General features: G+C 36.8%; 2 protein-coding genes across 16 annotated transcripts in view; one reads left to right on the top strand and one right to left on the bottom strand.

Moving 5' to 3' along the window:
- Positions 1–20,898, top strand: part of BASP1 (brain abundant membrane attached signal protein 1) — a 1,209,505-nt gene that overhangs the window by 399,985 nt on the left and 788,622 nt on the right. The gene's annotated exons all lie outside the window — the stretch shown is intronic.
- Positions 7,352–20,898, bottom strand: part of RETREG1 (reticulophagy regulator 1) — a 150,483-nt gene continuing 136,936 nt past the window's right edge. For both annotated transcript variants that reach the window (XM_050794698.1, XM_050794699.1), the window contains 6 exons: positions 17,632–17,758; positions 15,277–15,361; positions 13,200–13,337; positions 12,347–12,411; positions 11,978–12,104; positions 7,352–9,543 (listed from right to left, as the gene is read on the bottom strand). In XM_050794698.1, coding sequence (XP_050650655.1) covers positions 9,050–9,543; positions 11,978–12,104; positions 12,347–12,411; positions 13,200–13,337; positions 15,277–15,361; positions 17,632–17,758 — 1,036 coding nt within the window. In that variant the 3' untranslated portion in view covers positions 7,352–9,049. The remainder of the gene's footprint in view (positions 9,544–11,977; positions 12,105–12,346; positions 12,412–13,199; positions 13,338–15,276; positions 15,362–17,631; positions 17,759–20,898) is intronic.

Genomic DNA, 20,898 nt, shown 5'->3' with positions numbered 1-20,898 from the left:
CCTTCTCTGGTGGTTGCGCCGCTCAGTGTGACGCGGTCAAAGAGACGGCTACGCGAGAATGGGGGAGTGGGGCGCCCGAGGCTGCTCCCGGGCCCTCGGAAGCCCCCGATTAATGAATGGTCGGGTCAGCGACGCCAGGGTCGGGGTTTCTCTGAGGACCGCGCGCTGCACCCGCGGAGCCGGGTGAATGGATGTCGCGAGGGCCAGGGCTGACCCTTAACCCTCGGGGCCAACCTCGGAGCCCTCGCCGGGGGCTGGACCGCTTCCCCGGGAAACCGGAGAGGCCGGGCCGGAGGCTCGGCCTTTCTGAGGCGGCCCTTCGGGCGGAGGACACCGGCGAAACTTGAGTGTACAGAGTGCCGGAGAGGAGCTCCCTGTAGACACACAGTCCGAGCCACTTAGGTAATTCTAGTAGTAGCCACATTTTTAAAGAGTAAAGAGAAATCGGTGAAACTGCTTTTAATGATGTATTTAATTTAGCCCATCCTGTCATTTCAGCATGTAATCAGTCTAAAAGAATTAATGAGATCTTTTACGCTCTGTGATTAGTTCTAAGTCTTGGAAATCCAGTGTGTGTTTTAGAGTTAACAGCCCGTCTTAATTTGGACTAGCCCCGTGTCAGGTGCCCAGTTGGTTGTGTAGCCTCATGTGTATCGGACAGCAAAGTTCTGTAGAAAAGAACTTCAGGCCAGGCGCGGTGGCTCACGTCTGTAATCCCAGCACTTTGGGAGGCCTAGGCAGGCGGATCATCTGAGGTCAGGGGTTCAAGACCAGCCTGGCCAACATGGCGAAACCCAGTCTCTGCTTAAAAAAAAAAAAAAAAAAGAAAAATTAGTCCAGGCGCAGTGGCGCAGACCTGTAATCTCAGCTACTTGGGAGGTTGAGGCAGGAGAATCGCTTGAGCCCGGGGGCGCGGGGGCGGAGGTTGTGGTGAGCCGAGATCGCGCCACTGCACTGCAGCCTGGGCGACAGAGCAAGATTCCGTCCTAAAATAAAAAGAAAACATGAACTTCAAATGCTTGAGGAGGTCATAGATTTCATCCACACAGCCTGGTTGAACCCTTGTCAGCCTTGTTACAGAATCGAATGTTGCATGCTCAGAATCCAAGCTGCTAATAGAAAACCAAAAGAAGATGACGCTTTTAAAAAACCTTCCAGTGGCTTCCCTTGACTCAATCAAATTCAAACACCTTACTTTTTATTCTGCGAGGCTCTGCCCCTCCCTCTGATGTCCTGCCACACCCCCTTCTCTACCCTGCTCACCCTACTTGAGTCGCAATGACACATTTGATGTTCTTCTGACAATCACTTTAGTTGGTACTGAGTCAGAAGTCCATTACTCTTCCGCTTGGAACATCCTTTTGCTGGCTTGCTCCCTTATTTTTTGGATCTCTGCCCAAATGCCTTTGTAAGAGAGGATTATCCAAATCCACTTACCAAAAATAGTGCCTACCTTCCTAAGTCCTTACCAGGCATAACTTTTCTCTAGCACTGTATTAGTTATCTACTACTCTGTATTAAATTACCCCCAAATTTAGCATCAAGCTTTATTTCAGTTTCTGTATGTCAGGCATTTGAATGACTTAGCTAGGTGGTTCTAAGATCTGCTAAGAGGTTGCAGTGAACATGCTGTCCAGGGCTAAAGTCATCTGAAAGTCTGACTGTATTTGACTGTGGCTGGAGAATCTCCCTTAAAGATGGTTGATTTACATAGCTGATAGCAAGAGGTTTTGGTTCCTTGACAAGCAGGCTTCTCCATAGGGCTGCTTGAGTGTAGCGGAGAGCCACATGAAATTCATGAATTTCTTTCATGACCTAGCCTTGGAAGTCACCCACAGTCGTTTCCACAATGTGTTGTTACTTATGCAGGTCAGCCCTATTTAATGTGAGAAGGGTTTACATAAGGGCATGAATACCAGGAAGTGGGAAGTAGGGGGCAGGGTTGTTTTAGGTGATCATTGGGAGATCAGCTGCCAGTAGCATTTGTTGTTTGTCACTGATTTCCCAGGCTTAGCACTGGAAGTCCTGCATCCCGGGAAACCCCTCAATCCTGGGCAAACCAGGATGTCTAGTCACACTGCATGTTAGTCATCTGCGTCTAGATAGAACATAAGCTCCATGACAGCAAGCAACTCCTTTGTTGTATACTCTAATGCTAGAACAGTCCCAGCAGATCAACTGGTGAGTATTTGTTAAACAAATCTTTTGCAGTGCAAAAGTTAAGTCAGATGGTGATTTTTATTTATGAAAACTTATTTTGAGATTATCAGTATCTTTTAAAATAGCTGAGCCGTCTGGATACTCACTTTGAGAAATGTAGCTAGTATTAGTTGTTAACTGGAATAAGCAGAGTATATTTTCAAGCTTCCCTAAAAAGTAAAGCAGAAGATGGCTATAAAAATAAAAAACGTCTGGTTTTACTTTTGCCTAGTATCATTCTTATATGACTCTTCCAGAATCTGTTCTTCAGGTCATTATTTCCTCCCTGCCTCCTCTAATCTATTTTCATGATTCTCCTATTTCAGCATCATTGAACTCTCCAGTTTTACTTTTCTTCTTTAAAGAGGTATTGTTTCCTCCGCCATACTAATTTTCCAATGTACTGTTCTGCAGTCTCCAAGATAACCTTACTCTTTCCCCATAGCCCCCTCTACAGTAAATACAAGTAATCAGTAATTTTCCTGTAGCATTTTTTTCATATGTCACTTTTTCTATTCAATAATAGTTGTCTGATGCCCATAAGATAAAGTTTAAATTCCTTTCGTACCTTTCCTTTCATGGCTTTCGTATCTCCCATAGTCTCTCCCACATGCTACGTATTTTTTGTAATATTCTATTGGTTCTAAATTAAAGCATTCCTACCCTCAAGAAGTTTTTTTTTAATGACTTCTTAGGGATGTTAAAAAAATATAGTTAACTAGCTGGATCTAGTACAATGAAATATAAAGAAAGGGGTAATGAGTATTTAGGATAGAGAAATCTCATGCCATTAGAGAGATCAGAAAAGTTTTCATTAAGGAGTAGACATTTCAGATGGGTCCTAAAGGAGAAGATGGAGGACTTTGCAAGTGGAAAAGGAGGTAGAACGGGTAGAAGAAATACTGTAGAGGGAGGAAAATCAAGGACATATTTAAGAAGAGTGTGTCTAGGTTGGATGAAGCTTAGGATACAAACAAGAGAAAATGAGACTAGAGAGAGCCACGATATCATTGGCAAAAGACTTGGATTCTTGTGTTTACTGTTCATGCTTCATTTGTTGGAGAGTCACAAAATGTTTCAGCTTATATGGCATCAGGAATAGAAGTGGGCCTTGAGTGGATCCAGCAGCAGTATCTGGAACTAATTGGAGGAAAAAAAGAGTAGGTCTACAACAAATACCTCCTTGGTAAATGCAAGGGACTGTTGAGTAAAATCTCTGCAGCACATCCTCAGCACTCTTAATGTGTCTAACCTCTGCTGACAGTACTGCTATCAAAAAAAAAAAAAACCAAATTGATCACTCTGAAGAATTTAAATGAAGATCACTGATATAGTTTGGATGTTGTCCCCACTCATATCTCAGGTCAAAATGTAATCCCAGTGTTGGAAGCAGGGCCTGGTGGGAGTGATTGGATCATGGGTGTGAATTTCTCTTGAATGGTTCAGCACCATCCCCTTGGTGCTGTTCCTGTGACAGTGAGTTCTCTCAAGGTGTGGTTGTTTATAAAAGTGTGTATCACCTCCCCGCTTGCTCTCTCTTGCTCCTGATTTTGGCATGTGAACTGCCTGCTCCCACTTTGCCTTCTGCTTTGAGTAAAAGCTCCCTGAGGTCTTTCCAGAAGCAGAGGCCACCATGCTTCCTGTACAGCCTGCAGAACCCTGAACCAATTAAATCTCATATAAATTGCCCAGTCTCAGGTATTTCTTTATAGCAATGTGAGAATGGACTAATACAACCACCTATGACAAAATTAGTGAAAGTATTGAAAATTAGAATTCCTTCTGTATATCATGACATAGCCCTTAAAACAGTTCACGTAATTCTCAAACTACTAGAGTTATGGTGCACACTGTAACAGTGACAGTACACACAGTAACATGGTTCTTGTTTCAGTCTTGGAAGACTTTGGGATAATTTAAAATAAAAGCTAATAAAGTTGCCTTCAAGTCAATTTGTATGCCGGTCACAATATTCTCTTGTGACAAGTTTACTGCTATTCACATTCCTATATTGCAGTGGCACCTTGGTTTTTAAAAGGCAGGCTACAAAGGGGATTGAGTTGGTTGAGGGTAACCTTGGGTGGGGGTAACAAATATTGAAATATAAAAACTAACATACACTTATCACATAGTTTACAGTGTCTGTGAATTCTGTGTTCATGAAAACGTTAAGTCCTGTGAGAGATTTTCAGTCCCCAGTTGTTTTGGCTGTCTACATATGCAAAGACTTCTCTTAATTTAATAAGGAATTGAAATGTACAACAAAGTCTGTTTATCACAGCATTTAAAAATCAACTGGTTTCTGCCGGGCGCGGTGGCTCACGCCTGTAATCCCAGCACTTTGGGAGGCCGAGGCGGGCGGATCACAAGGTCAGGAGATCGAGACCATCCTGGCTAACACTGTGAAACCCCGTCTCTACTAAAAATGCAAAAAATTAGCCGGGCGAGGCGGCGGGCGCCTGTAGTCCCAGCTACTCGGGAGGCTGAGGCAGGAGAATGGCGTGAACCCGGGAGGCGGAGCTTGCAGTGAGCCGAGATCGCGCCACTGCACTCCAGCCTGGGCGACTAAGCGAGACTCTGTCTCAAAAAAAAAAAAAAAAAAAAAAAAAAAAAAAAATCAACTGGTTTCTGCAGTCTTTGAAAAAAAATCTAAAATAAAATCAGTATTTAATACTTAGTGAAATTATTAAATTGCTTAAAATTATGATCAGTTAATGTATCAAAAAACAAAACCAATATACTAGTATGATACATTAGAAAGAGAATAGGCTTTGGGGTCAGGCTGACTTTTTCCTTGACTAGCTATGTGACCTTGGACAATTTATTTACCCTGTTCTTTGGCAAAATGTTCTTAATACCACTTAACTGTAGAGTCGTGAGCATTAAACAGGATCCTGTTTTCTATGTCTTAGACCAAGAGTTCGCATACTTTTCCCGTAAAGGGCCAGAGAGTAAATATGCTTTGTAAGCCTGGGTTCTCTGTCACAACTAATCAGCTTCATTGTTATAGCATAAAAGCAGCCATAGACAATACATACACAAATGAGCATAGCTGTGTTCTAATTAAACATTATTCACAGATGCTGAAAATTGATTTTCATTTATTCTCATGTCACAAAATAGTCTTCTGATTTTTTTTCAACTACTTCAAGATGTAAAAAACGGTTCTTAGCTTGCAGCCCCTACAAAAACAGGTGGCAGGCCAGATTTGGCCCGTGGGCCATAGTCTGCCAACCCCAGCCTTAAGACACTTAATCCTTGCAACACTCCATGAGGTAAATGGTACTACATATTTATTTTGTAGATGAGGTAAATAGGTATGGAGTTATTAGGTGACTTTCTCAGAGTCCCATAGCTAGTAGGTGTTATAACCATAAAAATTACTATTATAGAACCTTACACATAGTCCACAGAATCAACTGAAATAGTAGACATTTTTGCAACACTTCCATCCATTAATTCCACAAGGATTTCTTGCACTATGAGGCTGATACAGTGCTGGACCCATTAAAAGAAACTTACGATTCTTGTAAGCTGTTGCTTGTTGATTGCCTTTGTTTTAATGTTTAAAAGAATGGCTCAGTTGAAACACAGGCAGGGAAAAAAATCAGTTTCTTGGTTTTATGCAGCCTTTCCACACACCCCTCCCCCCAACGTGCTTCAGATACTTTTTTTCACCCATTCTCTAAACATCCCTGCGTGATAAGGTAAGAATTAACTTCCCTATTTAATGCTTGGGAAACAGGATGGGGCTTGGGGACATTATATGACTTTGACACTGTGTTTTAGGGCCATAATATTAACATCAGAACCAGAACTCATATTTTCAACATCTTTCTTAGTATAAATGCTACAGTGGAAATGGAGGAATAATACACAAAAATATAGTTCTGAGGCTTTCTAATTTCATCATGATACAAATGATCTAAGACAACAGCAGTTCAGTAAAGGTTTTCAGAATAATTTCCTATCTTGCAATGAACACAGCTGGAGCAGTGTAAAGAAGTATACCCATCTAGATTATAAACAGTTCATATAAATGTTAAAATCACGTTTTTCTTAAATGTGTATTTGCTTCTTGACTAAAATTAGTGGCATGCTGGCATTTGCCACTTTTCTAAATGGAAGAAAGTTACATTTATTTCAAATATAAGAGTGAGATGCCTAAATATGTTGAATGTATTTGCCAATTACAAAACCTTATAAAAGTCTTCCTAATATTTTAAACTGGGGAGCAGGCAGTTTAAAAAAAAAATCCCTTTTGAAGCTATGTAGGGTAAGAAAAAAAGGTATTTCAGAATGAGAATATTCAAGCATGGATTGATCTTCCAAAGTGAGCTTCAACTTCTTGAGCACTACTTTATTGCTTCAGATTAAAATACATGCTCAGTGTATGCTATTGCCATTGTGTGATTTTGCTCAGTACCTTCTACAGGAAGTGAGCAAAACTTTTCTACAGCTTTCAATTTTAACAAAATATATCCATGGTTCACATTTTAAATACTTCAGTCCACTTAGATTTTACAAACCACTCATTCTCAGTTCTTTCAGATGTTGGGGAAATAATGCTATTTATATTCTCATGGTAAAGGACATGTAGTCCTCTACTATACTGGATCAATCATAGATGAAGTGTATCTGCTACTTCATCTTTTAAAACCAGAAACAATGACCCCCACCACCACCAAAACATACGTATACACAAACAAAAACCTTCAACATCCTTGTGTTTGTTTGAATTAATAGTTGTGAGAAAGTACCATTACTGTATTGTGTAAATGTGTAGTCACAGAGTCATATACAAACAATATTAAAATTCATACATAGTTAAAATGCTGCTGTCCCTAGAGAGCTGGCGTGTCTCCTCGATAGTGGTGATAGCACATTTTTCTACTCTACCAACTTCTTCCCCACACCCCTTTTAATTTGTAGTTATTAACATTTTATTCTAGATTTATTGTTCATACCATCACAGATTATCAGCCCTTGAGTTAATCTTCCTGTAAGGTTATCTAGGGATTTATATTATTTAATTACTTGGATTATTTAACTTTTTTTCTCCTCAGTGAAGAAATGGAAATGACCTTTAAACTTTTCTACTTTATAACCAAGAATATTATTTTAAAGAAAGAAGCATACACAGAAAAAAGAATACTGGTAACAACTATTTTATAAATATGTAACTGTATTTTTCTTCGTGTCCAGAAACTGTTATTGAATAAAATTCAGGTATATTCCTCCAAAACCCACACAGTTCAGAGATTTTCAACACCAGGTTTCCATTTGTATTAAAATGGGCAAGATAATGAAGGCACAGGCTCACTTTGTATCAATAAAGGACATCAAACACAGTCATGAGGCACTAATGACATAAGCAATCACAAAAATGTTCAAAGTCTTCAGTAACTCTTCTCCCTTTAACATTTGGCAAAATTCAGTCTAGATATTTGAATACCTCAGAAAGAAAAAATAAATAAGAGTTGCTACATTAAAATGTCAGATTACTTATAATTAGTCTTTAGAAATATAAGGGATAAAATGAAAGGAAGAGAACACAGATTTCCTATATTCTTGGATTATCCTTCCCTTCTGAGGGTCTCAGATGTCTCTGTGCATCTGCCAGAATGCCAGCTGTACCTGAAGATTTAAGAGATTTTTGGTAGTTGCTGGCATGGTCCCTCAACACTGAAAGTTTATATCACAAAAACAAAATTAGCTTGGTGTGAGCTCTTTAGTCCTTTGTTAAAAACCATAAATCAGATGTGGTTATTTAAAAGTGATCTTAAAACGTTTAAAGGAAAATATATATACTCTATCTTCCCAGTAAGAAACAGATTTCATATTTATACCTAAATGGCAAATAAATATATTTTAAAGCCAAGCAAGTTCCTCTCCTCTATACAGACTAAGAAAACAGAGTTATTATGTCTTTATTGCTGATGATCACATCACTCATATCAATAACTAGTTTCACAATTTTAGGAGACTTTTTTTCATGACATAATATAAAAGATACGGGTCTAACTTAAGTCTGAGCAGGCAGAATAGAGCTGTGCTCCCAACATCCCTATCACAAACATATGACAAATGAACAACAAAACAACTGAATCTGTTTATGTCACAACCATTGTCTATGTGATACACAACTGCTTGCTTTCTGTGGGTTAATGCCACCCACTGCAAGACTAGAGATGGCAGTCAGTGGAGCATGCTGCTTTACAAGTAAGCCTAAGTCTACAACTGCAGAAATAACATGGAAATATTTCAGTCTATCCAGAGTACTTAAATATACTTTAAAATTTTTTCCTAAGAAATTAATTTTGATAGTATTTCCCAAGTCCTTCAACTAAGATACCTTGATAATTTCGATCTTTTTTACATCAAAATCTATCAGTTAAAAAAAAAAAAAATTTCCAGGTATTAGGAATAAGGAAGCTGATAACGGCATGTATTCACAATTAATTGTTAATATTTTTCAATGAGTTACAATAAACTGTTTTGCATGCTTGAAAAACTGTAAAGAAAAAGAATATTTATAGGAGGATTTTAATAATTTGGTTTTTGTTTCTTTTTGCTTTAAAAACCCCTAATATTTATCTCTGACAACACAGTGGTGTGTATAAAGTTCATTTCCATGCTTATTACACAAAAATAACGATCAGAAATATCAATCTATCAGTGTCAGCTGATATATATCCAATTAATTCACTGCAGGAGGGAAAATAAAACAAATCTAAAGTAATCATTAAAGCTTATAGTTCAATTTTTTTCTTTTCCTTGTTTGTTTTTTTTTTTTTTCTTTGAAATTTTTTTGGTGTTTTTTGTGCTCTGTTGCAAGCTGATTCCTAGATTAATGGCCTCCAAGTAGATTTGAAAGGAAACCTGAAGACTTCTTATTTTGCTGTGCTTCTGCTTCCTGGTCTTGTGTAAGTCCCAATTCACTCTCAATTTGATCCAGCTCTGACTGGTCAAGTAGTTCAAAGTCATCACCTTCTTCAGTGTCTGTGTCCTCTTCTGGGATGGGGGCAGCCTGAGAAAGTGCTTGCTGCACCCCCTCTAACTGGTCTTTGATAGCTGCAGTCACTGCAGCTGTGATGACATCCCCAGCCAGGTTGCTCATCAAGTGAAAGGTTTGGTCACTGTTCAGAGGAAGGGTGAGACCAGCTGCTGATTGTGTCTCTTTGCTTGGTCTGTGACCACTGTCCAACTGTTCCTTCTTTCTCTTGAGCTCAGTGGGCAAACCAAGGCTTAATTCATCTTCATCATTCGTTCCCATGCCATTTTCTAGAGATGGGAAATCTGAGAGATCTCTAGAGAAAACTTCCTCACTAGGTCGGTCAAGATCTGTGAAATGGATAACAGAAGTTCAGACTTAAGCACCGTAACAAATTTCAAATAAAAGTGCTGTCTAAAGATCATCTATCTGACTTTAATCTGAACCCTCTGGCAACCTTGGCTTTCATCTAGCCTCCTGAGTCAACTTGAATCAATTTAACCACATACTGAACTCCTAATCCTGCAACACTCTTTCTCCACAGGGACACAAACACTACATATCCCTCTATATTTAGCTTTCCTCTTAAGCACAAAACAGTATATTACTGACTTAACATTCACACTTGTCTGACATCAGCTTGAGGTTTTGACTAACGTTTAAGCATTTACTATAAAAATTCCCCATCCTGCTCCTAGGGTGGGAATTACCTTAAGCCAATGAGTATGCATGTACATGAAATTAAAAATACTATAATAGGAAGTTTCCTTGGGTTTTGGTTAATATTATTCAGCCTCAGCATTTTCATACATGGAGATCTATTTCAGTGTCTGTAATCTGTGTTTGTTTTAAGCAATGGAAAGAAGATACTGCTCCTTCTATTCCATATAACCCAAGAGTTTATGGAAACATTTGGCTCTCTATAACTATAGCTGAAACTGACCATATAAAGATTTAGGACATTTGAAATCAGTGTCACAGTAGAAGGCTGATAGATTTTATTGTTTTTACCTTTCATATAAAATTATTTTAATATAACAGTTAACTCCCTGCAACCGTGATTTGAAATCTTCAGTTAATGAAAAGCCTTTTATGTGTCTTGGATTATTACTGTCTTTTTTGCTGAATAAATCTGAGATGGGATCCTTAAGAACAAGGTACTTGTTATTCTTGTTCTTTAAAATATGACCTCAAATTGGAGGTTCTGAAAGCTTGTAGAGCTTGAATGACCTTCAGCAATGCTCTTGTTCTAATGTAAAGGTGAGGAAATTGAGACCCACAAAAATTATTTCACCTGTTCAAGGTCATAAAGTTAGGTAGTGACAAAGGCAAGACTCTACTTGGGTTTTCCACCTTCCAAACCCATCTTCTTTCAAACACTGCACAGCCTCCCTCCCTCCTTCCTTTAAAAACAGAAAATGTCTTTTTGGAACATAAGTATAAAATAGTTCATTCATTCTCCTCCTTTATAATCTGCTCATATGTTCAGTATATAGCCAAAACAAGGTAATCCAGTGAGACTAACAAAAGTTAAGTTACCGTACAAGCATTGACTCTCAATTTAAGTTATGGATATAATTTGCATTATAAAGAATACTGTGCTGTCTTGTTTTTAATTGTACTTATTATAAACAAAGAATATACCAGATAAAGAAAATGTGGTACACATACACCATGGAATACTATGCAGCCACAAAAAGGAATGAGATCATGTCCTTTGCAAGGACATGGATGGAGCTGGAAGCCATTATCCTCAGCAAACTAACACAGGAACAGAAAACCAAACACTGCCTGTTGTCGCTTGTAAGTGGGAGCTGAATAATGAGAACACATAGACACAGTGGTAGGGAACAGCACACACTGGGGCCTGTCATAGGGTCAGGGGTGGGAGGAGGGAGAGCATCACAAAATAGCTAATTGATGCTGGGCTTAATACCTAGGTGATGGGATGCAAACCACCATGGCACATGTTGACCTATGTAACAGACCTGCACATCCTGCACATGTACCCCTGAACTTAAAAGTTGGAAATAAAAAATAATAAAAATAAAAAGCTGTTTTAACTTCGAAGACAAATGTGAGAAACTCCAGAGTCAGCTTTGGACTCAGGGAACTTGCCCTCCATACTTCAGCCCCTTTTAATGAGGACTAGGCCTAAATGTATAGGATTACCATCTATCTTTCTCTCCCACATTATCGCTTAGGACATTTCAAAGACATTTCAGAAGGTAATTTTTCTAATTTTTAATTACTTTGTTTTCAAAATTTCTGTCCAAAGGCAGATTTGGACATTGATTTAGATTTTTTCCTCATACTTTTTGAAAAACAGCTTTTGATAATCATGCACCAAAAAAACACACTTCTAAAGTGTACAATTCAGTGTTTTTTAGTATATTCACAAAGCTGTACAAGCATCACTAATTCTAGAACACTTTCATCACTCCAAAAATAAATGCATACCAATTAACAGTCACTCACTATTCCCTCCTTCCATCAGTCCATAGCAGCCACTAACTTAACTTCCCTTTATTTAGACTTGCTTATTCTAGGCATTTCATATAAATGGAATTATACAGTAAGTGGCATTTTGTGTCTGGCTTCCTAGCATGTTTTCAAGGTTCATCCATGTTATAGCAAGTATCAGTACTTCATTTTTATAGCCAAGTAATATTCCACTGTATAGATATGGTGGTAACATGTTATTTACCCATTCAGTATTTGGCAGCAGTTAAATAGTTTTGTATGCACTCATAAAAATAAATGTGTCCAGAAATATTAGCATACCATCAGAAGTGTCTGTCTGTGGAGTGTATCCTTCTGAAAGGTTGAAGGTCCCATTATCAGTCCAGGATACCTCTGAGACGTCTGTGTCAGACACAGATAACTCTTTGGCAGCAACCGTGAGGCTAATCTGTATTAATATAAATAAATACCAGCGGCACATTTTAAACTGCTGAAGGGAATATTTTGAAAAATCCATACGAACCCCCAAAATGTCAGAGTAATAAAAACCAGACGGATATTTTTATTTTGAAATCATTCAGTCATCTTACAGAAATAAGGGTTTATTAGGAAGATCATTCAGCTTTATATATGTAAATACATTTACAGTCAAACCACACAGGAACAAATTGAAAACTAAACAAAAAATACCTTAGGACAAAGAGCTGAAAAGTCTAATTCACTGTCATCTTTGTGACTTTTTTCTTTATCTGCTTCTGTTGAGAAAAAATTTGGAAGCTTTCAGTTTCCTAGCCAACTCAGATATAGTGCATTTATTTCATTATGTATTCTTACCCCACATTTCTCATATTCTCAAATACCTCCATATCATTAAATGTTTACACATAACAAGCTTCACATATTTGCAAAGGAAATGATCCACATTAGTGGTTCTCTTAATATTGTCCCTGAAACAGCAAAAGCATCCTCCCTGGGAACTTTTTAGAAATGCAGATTCTCAGGCCCTACCCTAGACCTACTGCATCAGAAACTCTGGGCTGGGGCCTAGCAACTCATCCTGTAATAAGCCCTCCACGTGACTCCGATACATTCTAGTTTTAGAACCTATAAGGTCTCAAGCCAAGTTAAAAAGTAAAAGATGATTATATTGGCTTTTCCTGTATTCTCTTTCCCTTCCCCTGTTTTTTCAATCCCTTCTTACACAACTTCCACACTCCTAGCACTGCTTGTGTAATTTTGTATTTGTGATAGTCCAACCCAAAATAAAACTAAGTAAATCATAAGTAGCACAATAAAAAGTGTTGCCTTTTCTTTCTCCCCTGACAGTGTGGATTAAAAAATCAATTTCTTTCATTGTATATTTGAGAAAAGAAGGAAAGCCTAAATAGGAAAAGGATATGTTTAACTTTGAGGGCGATTAGCTTCTATAATAATACTTAGTAAAAAGCTAAAAGTATCCTCAAATGTATTAAAGGAATTGCCTAAAAATAGCTTGCTAATGTCTCATTTCATGCATAGAATCTAAAATATAAACTTTACCTACCAGATCTCTCACGTTTCTTCTGATTAATATATTCTCCAATTCCAAAATCCAATTTCAGCAGAACTGACTTAATTTTACTGTATATTTTTTGTCCAATATCATTACATTTAAACAATGGACACAAAAATGCACACAGTACTGAAAGAAGAAAGAGGGTAGAAGTAAAATGCCTTTCCTTTCAAAAGGCTACATACATTTCAGTATTTCACAAAATACTACATTTTTTTACTGAAAAACTTAAGTTTTTTTTTTTAAGGGAAATGCCTCTGTGAAATAAGTTCATAATTTCTATTCTTTTTCTGTAAGGTAAACATTTTCTACCACCACCCACACACACACACATGCATACCCACGCACACACAATGCTCACAGTCATTGTTTTCAGGTGCAATTAGATCAACTCTCTCCTTTCAATCCTTTTACTCTCAAAATTTATAGAAAAATTACATGCCTTCCAAACAACAGTCCTGGTTTAACTGTATTTATTCAACGCCATTTCACCATGGGAAAGTTATTAGCCTCTCATCAATAATATTAGGATAATAACCTTATTTCTTTGGGGTTGCTGTGAAGTATAAATGAGATCAATGCAAACCATCTGAATAATGCCTTGCCCAAATTATTCTTTCATTCCCCAGTCCTCTTCTCCTTTACCTGCTAAACAATGTAATGATGAGGCTAATGTTATATATGAGTTCTTTTGGGGAGAATGGATTTGAGCTCTGACCATTTGCCATTTGCATTATGCATTAAGAATATAAAAAGAAGCAAAGATTGCCACACTCTAAGTACTGTATTCCTAATATTTATTTCTTTGTTCTTTTTAGGAAGTATCCTATATTATATTTTTAAAATAGGAGCTACAAACTCAAATGTCTCTAGAGGCCAAGAAATTGTATGTAAATTTTAAAATCCATTGTAAGAAAAATTGGAAAATATGAGGGTATGTTAAGTGGAGAGTGCCTGCCCCATCGAAAGGTAGCAGTGCCAGATCATAGTTTTCAGGTAAAGGAGAAAATCCATACATTTTAATAACATTTTTGAGTGATCATTGATGTATAATAAAATACATGTATTTAAAGTGTACAATTTGATAAATTTTGACATGGATACAACTAAGAAGCCATCACCATAATCAAGATAATGAACATGTCTACCACCCCCAGAAGTTTTCTCATGTTTTTATTCATCCGTCCCTCCAGTCTCCTACCTCTTCTCCCTGTCCCCACCCACCTCATCCCCAGGCAACCACTGATCTGCTTTGTTACTAGATTGTTTGAATTTTCTAGGATAATATATAAATGGAATCATACTCTTTCATCTGGCTTCTTCTACTCCGTCTAATTATTTTGAGATTCATCTTTAGTGTTGTATGTATCAGTTTTTAGTGCTAAGTAGTAATCCATTATATGGATATACCACAGTTTGTTTACCCATTCATCCTATTGATGGATGTATGGATTATATTCTGCTTTTGGCTACTACAAATAAATCTGTTATGAACATTTGTGTCTTTGTACTTTCATTTCTCTTGGGTAAGTACCTAGTTGTGGGATGGCTTTGTCATGTAGTAGTTTTTAAGAAACTGCCAAACTGTTATCCAAAGTGATTTTAACATTCTACCTACCCCGCAACAGTATGTGAGAATTCCACTTCCTCTGCATCCCTCCTAATACTTGATATGGTCAGTATTTTTAATTTTAGCCATTCTGGTAGGGATGCAATGGTATTTCATTGTGGTTTTAATTATTTTTTTGAGCCAAAGAACATGCACGAAGGCAAAGGTGTTGGTGTGTTTTTGGGAGGTGGGGCATACAGCTTTATTTATAGTTTTACTGACAAAATTTAACATAAAATTATTAACTTATAATTCTGCCTTTTGCAGCTATTCTTCCAATTTTAAAATAGAGACATGGCTCTAGGAAAATGGAGAAACTTTGTACAGCAGGAGAGTAAAGAATAATCAACTTGTATTATAGTTAAGAACTCATCCCCCTTCTTCAAACTACAGGTCTGTTGACCATAAAGTGATACCATATGCATCACAAAAATTAGCCACATGGTCTACTATACTTACACAGTAGATAGCTGAGTATAACCCCAGGAATGTAACTTCCCAAGATCGTAAAAAATGTGCACACACTACAGACCAGGAGACAAAACTGGAAATAACAGAAATAACATGGGATAGTTATACATAACACCAAGATATTTTGGAGCACAGGATACACACACAATTGTAAATCTATAAGTGACCAGTATAAGTGACCTATCCGGTTATTACAGATTTTTTTCCAAAGAGCATTGTTTTGCACTAAGGGCTGACTAATGACTGCTGCATTCAACCAGCCTTAGTCCATTTCAGCACTTGGTAATAATTATTTTGAGGACACAGGAGCTAATTTCTGGCACAGAGAGTGACAACTCCCATTACTCATGCCTGTGGCTATATTACTGCCAGGTGCAAGAGAACAAAAAACTATTATGTCCCCAGAAACAACTTCTACTTCACTCATTTAAGGAAATTAATGCGGCCTGATAACTACATCTGAAAGTTCAAACTACCACTATAAGCCCACTGAAACTCATAAAAACACAGCAAAACATGTTACAAAAATTAGAGGTATCTATACAAATCTAACGTAATTTACACAAATCTAATGTAATGTATAGCTGCTAAGCTGACAGGATAAATTTATGGCCATCACTATCATCTTTCCTAACCATATATACTGCTCAAATTGACCCCACTTCTAAGTCACTTAGAAACAAACTGCCATTTAAATGAAACTCCTACAGTGACATGTTTATTTTCCTTCTGTCATTTATGGTTAAAAAAATCTTGATTGTTTTAAGAAATTTAAAAACAATCAGAAAATATCCTTAATTCCCTTTAGGAACATCAAGGCAGAAAAATTTTCCCATAAAAAGTCTTCACCTGATTTTTCACACACCAGTCTTAAACTGTCTTACATTTTTACATCATCTTTAAACAGTGATAGTAAATTAAACTGAAAAGCAAGCAAAGGAAATTCATTCAAGGAGTTTCTAAAAGACACAAGAGGAAGGAATACATACCTCTGACCAATAACTGATGATGATAAAGAGCAAAGGGGTCTAAATCTAAGTTTGATTTTGATTTTTCATTCTTTAGTACAGAGTTAATAAATTAACTAGTCAAAAGCAGATTAGATGAATTGCGGAACAAAACTAAGACCTGTTTCTAAAACAGCAAGGGCCCTGGAAAGAATTTGAAATTCTATAAATGAAATGGAAAGGCCATAAAGTCAAAGTAACAGATAAGCCAAGAAAAGTATTACTATATCGAGAATTTAGTTTTTCAAAGGGATTTCATATTATGCCCTACATTTGCAGCATCATCATTTTAAGCTAATTGACTTGGGGCACATTAATGCAACCCAGTGCAGAAGTTTGAAGTTTAGAATCTTCCAAAAATACATTTAATCACTTCAGTAAAATCAACATCAACAGTACATCATTCCCCAAATACAGGTATCGATGCTTTAAAAAAAATAAAATAAAATAAAAAAGGCTTCAATGAATAAAAAAAATGCATCCAAATGCAATACTGCCACTTTAATACACTCAAAAAGTCTCCAAGCATAGTTCTATTATTTAATACTATTGAAGTTATAATATTGCATACTATACAAGGTACAAAGACAGAGATTTTCAATGCTGACATTACTAGCTCTTCATTCTATCCACGGGTAGATATTCAAGAAACTTGAAAGCAACACTGGAATAGAAAAGGTCTATTGATGGTTCTTTACCTCACCCAAGCTATCAAGACAGTCGATCAGAATTAAAGCTGCCTCTACACATAAAATAATACAAATATGTGTGCCACTCCATTGTAATCCCTTTCCAACCATGTAAGACACTTCCCCTCATGGGTTTTATCTTAATTGGAAAAATACTCATTTTGTTTATATAATCACTACGTTTTTGCCAAAAGTTTTCTTTCTTAAATAAATAAATCATACAAGAATCTCCACTTTTTAGCTTGAAAATAAGATTCAGTTATCTTCAAAAGCACAGTCAAAGAACTATGTATTCATTTCATCTCCCTTTGACTTCAGCACCAGGCTAAATACGATAACTGAAATTCTTAAGACTTTGTTTTCTCCCTAGTCTTGCTGATAAGACCAATCACCATTCATTTTAGCTAATGAGCTAGATAAATATGTATAAAACGTAAAACCAATCCAATTTCAAAATGTGAGGCTGAGGATTATCTCGTGTTCACACACTCAGTTCTGAACCTTGCTGATGCCAGCTTTTATGGCATATGTTCTTAGTATATTACATTTAAAATTGGAGAAATCTGACAAGCTGATAAAATAGGTTAGTTCATTTGTTTCCAAGTAACTGAACATTTTAAAACATACTCCTTTACTGGAAAACTTGCCTTGCCAGGGCTCTGCTGTTTAAAAAGAGACATTTCTTGAAGAAATATGCTGAAATTCATCCATGATTCTGCAATACAGTGGCTAAGCCTGGGTCTTTCATCTGGTTTGGAATTGATAACTTCCCAGCTAAAGAGACAAAAAGAAAAAAATATTACCGAACTTTAGGTGATTCGTTCAACATTTATGGCTTTGGCAAATATTTATTGAGCATCTACTGTTGGCCACGCCCTCCGGAAAAGCCCTGTGAATTCAGAAGTGAACTAACCAGACACTTGCTTCAGGAAACTCATGCCAAAAGAAACAATTAGCTATCTAATTGTCTATTTACAACCAGGGAAACACTAAGGGAGAACAGGGTGAGGCTTAGGGACGTCCTTAATGAAGAGTCATTTTTAAACTCAAATATGAGATGGATCAGCAGTTTAATCATAGGGTTCCAGATAGAACAACATGCAGTATATGCAGAGGCCCTGGAGTGGGAAGGAGCTTAAATGTGCTATCCTATTGAGTCTCAACATGGCTCCAGCAAAGTCAACCAGAAGAAGAACATGTGAAGCTGGAGAGGTAGGAGGAGACTGGTCATGGAAGGCCTTGTAGGAACTTGTTAGAGAAACCTTGGAATTAAGCATATAATATTAAGAATAAGCACCAACAATGTATTTTCAATAAATATACAAATTATATATACACACACACACATATACATATACATACATACATACCATGTACCATGGTTGGAAAACTCTATAGAAAATTGTTAAAAGGATCTTACAATATCCTCTATTTTTCCAGAGTACATTTTCCTAGTCATCATCTAGAATGTGTTGAGTGTGATGCATGGGCCGGCAAAGAGCTTTCTCCCTGCCCTCATTTTCCACAGGAACCTCAGTGAGCTAAAAACTAGAAGCAATCACTCCAGGAAGAAGACACATGTAAATACACGTCATTCCCTAACATTACAATGACATAAAGCTTAATTCCTGCTCTTGCAATCCTAACTCATAAAAACATACCAGTTCAAACGATCCCTGTTAAGGATCCTCAAATTCATTCATTTAAGAGATTATTAAGAGATAAGTGCCTACCATGTTGAAGGCACTGCCACAGAGCTATGGATATGGCAATAACAAAAGCAGCTAAGTTTCTAGCAGAAGACAAGGATTGTTAGTGAACTGTCATCTGAGCTATGGTAGAGTACTACGGTGAGGCTGATCTCTGGATTCAACTCCAGTAGCCCTGAGACAAGTCAAAACTACCTTCGCCCTTAGATGCTCAACTATACAGAAGCTTGTGTACATACAGATTCTGTGACTCTTAATGTATTTTGAATAGTAAAGCAATTTGTAAATTACAATTCCTTTTTATAAAAATAATTTTAATCCAAGTTTAAATGAGTGCAATAGCATTTTTTAAAAAGGGGAAGTATACCATTTTCCTTCCTCTTTGTTCTTTCAACCTCAACTAATGCTCTGAAGAGTCACTGAGCTACCAGTTTTCCTGGCTGATGTTATTCCTACAGGTAGATTTCCTGTCTGTCATAAGAAATGAACTTTTGGGCATGGTTTATGCATCTATTAACTCTACCCACTCTTGAATCACTGAGCAAATCTATTTTCACTGGGACCATATCTGGCACCAGGTTTGCATACCCCATGATTCCACATCTATTAAAATACTAAGTGCATAGCTAAGAAGCAGATATCTGTGGCAAAATCTTGCCAGGGCTCTGCTGTTTAAAAAGAGACATTTCTTGAAGAAATAGCTGAAATTCATCCATGATTCTGCAATACAGTGGCTGAGCCTGGGTCTTTCATCTGGTTTGGAACTGATAACTTCCCAGCTAAAGAGACAAAAAGAAAAAAATATATTAAATGTGGTCATCGGGGGGTGACTGTTAAATGGAGTGATAGCTTCTAGTTTTTAGCTCACTGAGGTTCCTGTGGAAAATGAGGGCAGGGAGAAAGCTTGTTGCTGGCCCATGCATCACACTCAACACTGAAGTGGTCTTAAAAATAAAAATATTAAATATAAAAAAATGTGGCAAAATCTTGCCAAGATATCTGCTTAGTGGGAAAAGATTTTGCACCGAAGAGCAAAGGCTTTGTGGCAAAGGAAATGCAAGGTTATTAAAATGCAGTCTGTTTTCTCAGAACAATATAGATTTGCTGCAAATTGGCACAGACAGGCTAGGCTACTGTTCAGTTTAATGGGACCATGAAGATGACAGAAAACATTTTAATTTAGGCTCTCTATGCATACTGAACAACTATTTAAGATTCATTTGAACTGTTTGCCAAATAAAATTCTAACAAAAAATCAATGAAAAGCTATAATGGAAGGATTTGTTATTTTCTTTTAAAGATTAAGATGGAATAAATGAACAGATTAAGATGGAATAAACAATCTCCCACCTTGGCCTTCCAAAGTGCTGGGATTACAGGCATGAACCACTGTGCGAGGACAAAAAAATATTTTTTTGAATGAATGGTACTTTGTACAGATGCTGGAACTTTGTTCTAATATCATCTTTAGGATTCACGTCTTGGAAATGACACCATATCCATATTTGTTTATATATTTTTTATTATTGCTTAAGTAAATGTCCCCAAATTGTAAAAGAGCCTAGTATAATATTAAATTGCCACTATAGAGATAATGTTAGAACAAAGACTTCATCTAACTTAAGGTGTTTTATAGAGATTACAATGAAATAACTAAAAACTCTCTTTTGCATTTAAGGGTCTTATCTATTTTCCACAGTGGACTTCAAGTGGACACCATCTATCCATTAATTTATTCATTTATTCAATAAAAAGTTATTAAGTTTCCCCTTTGTGTCTTGCATTACACTAAATGTGGAAAATACTGTTATTTCAAAAACTTGAATGCTGGTAGCACTATTCCTCTGTGTCTATAGGTAAACACTATTTGCTGGAAAGAAAGAAAAAAATAATATTTGACTATCTTCCATACTCATAAGAAAACACTCTTAATTATATTACATTTTTCCCCTTTTAAAAAGCCTCACATAATCGTTTTTTGGGACAATAAATTTCATCATTACTTACATTTTTATTAGCACAATAAATTATAATTGATATTGAATTTTTATAATCACAAACAGAAAAGAGAACTTCACTGTATACAACTTGAAAATAATATCTAACCAAATGGGTTTGTAAAGAGTAATAAGTGTTTGAGATTAAAAATAAATGTTCAGATTGTGCTGAATAAAATTTAATGGAAATATATATGATTTAAAAAGA

Source organism: Macaca thibetana, chromosome 6, assembly GCF_024542745.1.
Source record: "Macaca thibetana thibetana isolate TM-01 chromosome 6, ASM2454274v1, whole genome shotgun sequence".
Taxonomy (NCBI): domain Eukaryota; kingdom Metazoa; phylum Chordata; class Mammalia; order Primates; family Cercopithecidae; genus Macaca; species Macaca thibetana.
The sequence above is the reverse complement of the archived record's forward strand: the minus strand, read 5'-3'. Positions and strand labels throughout refer to the sequence as shown.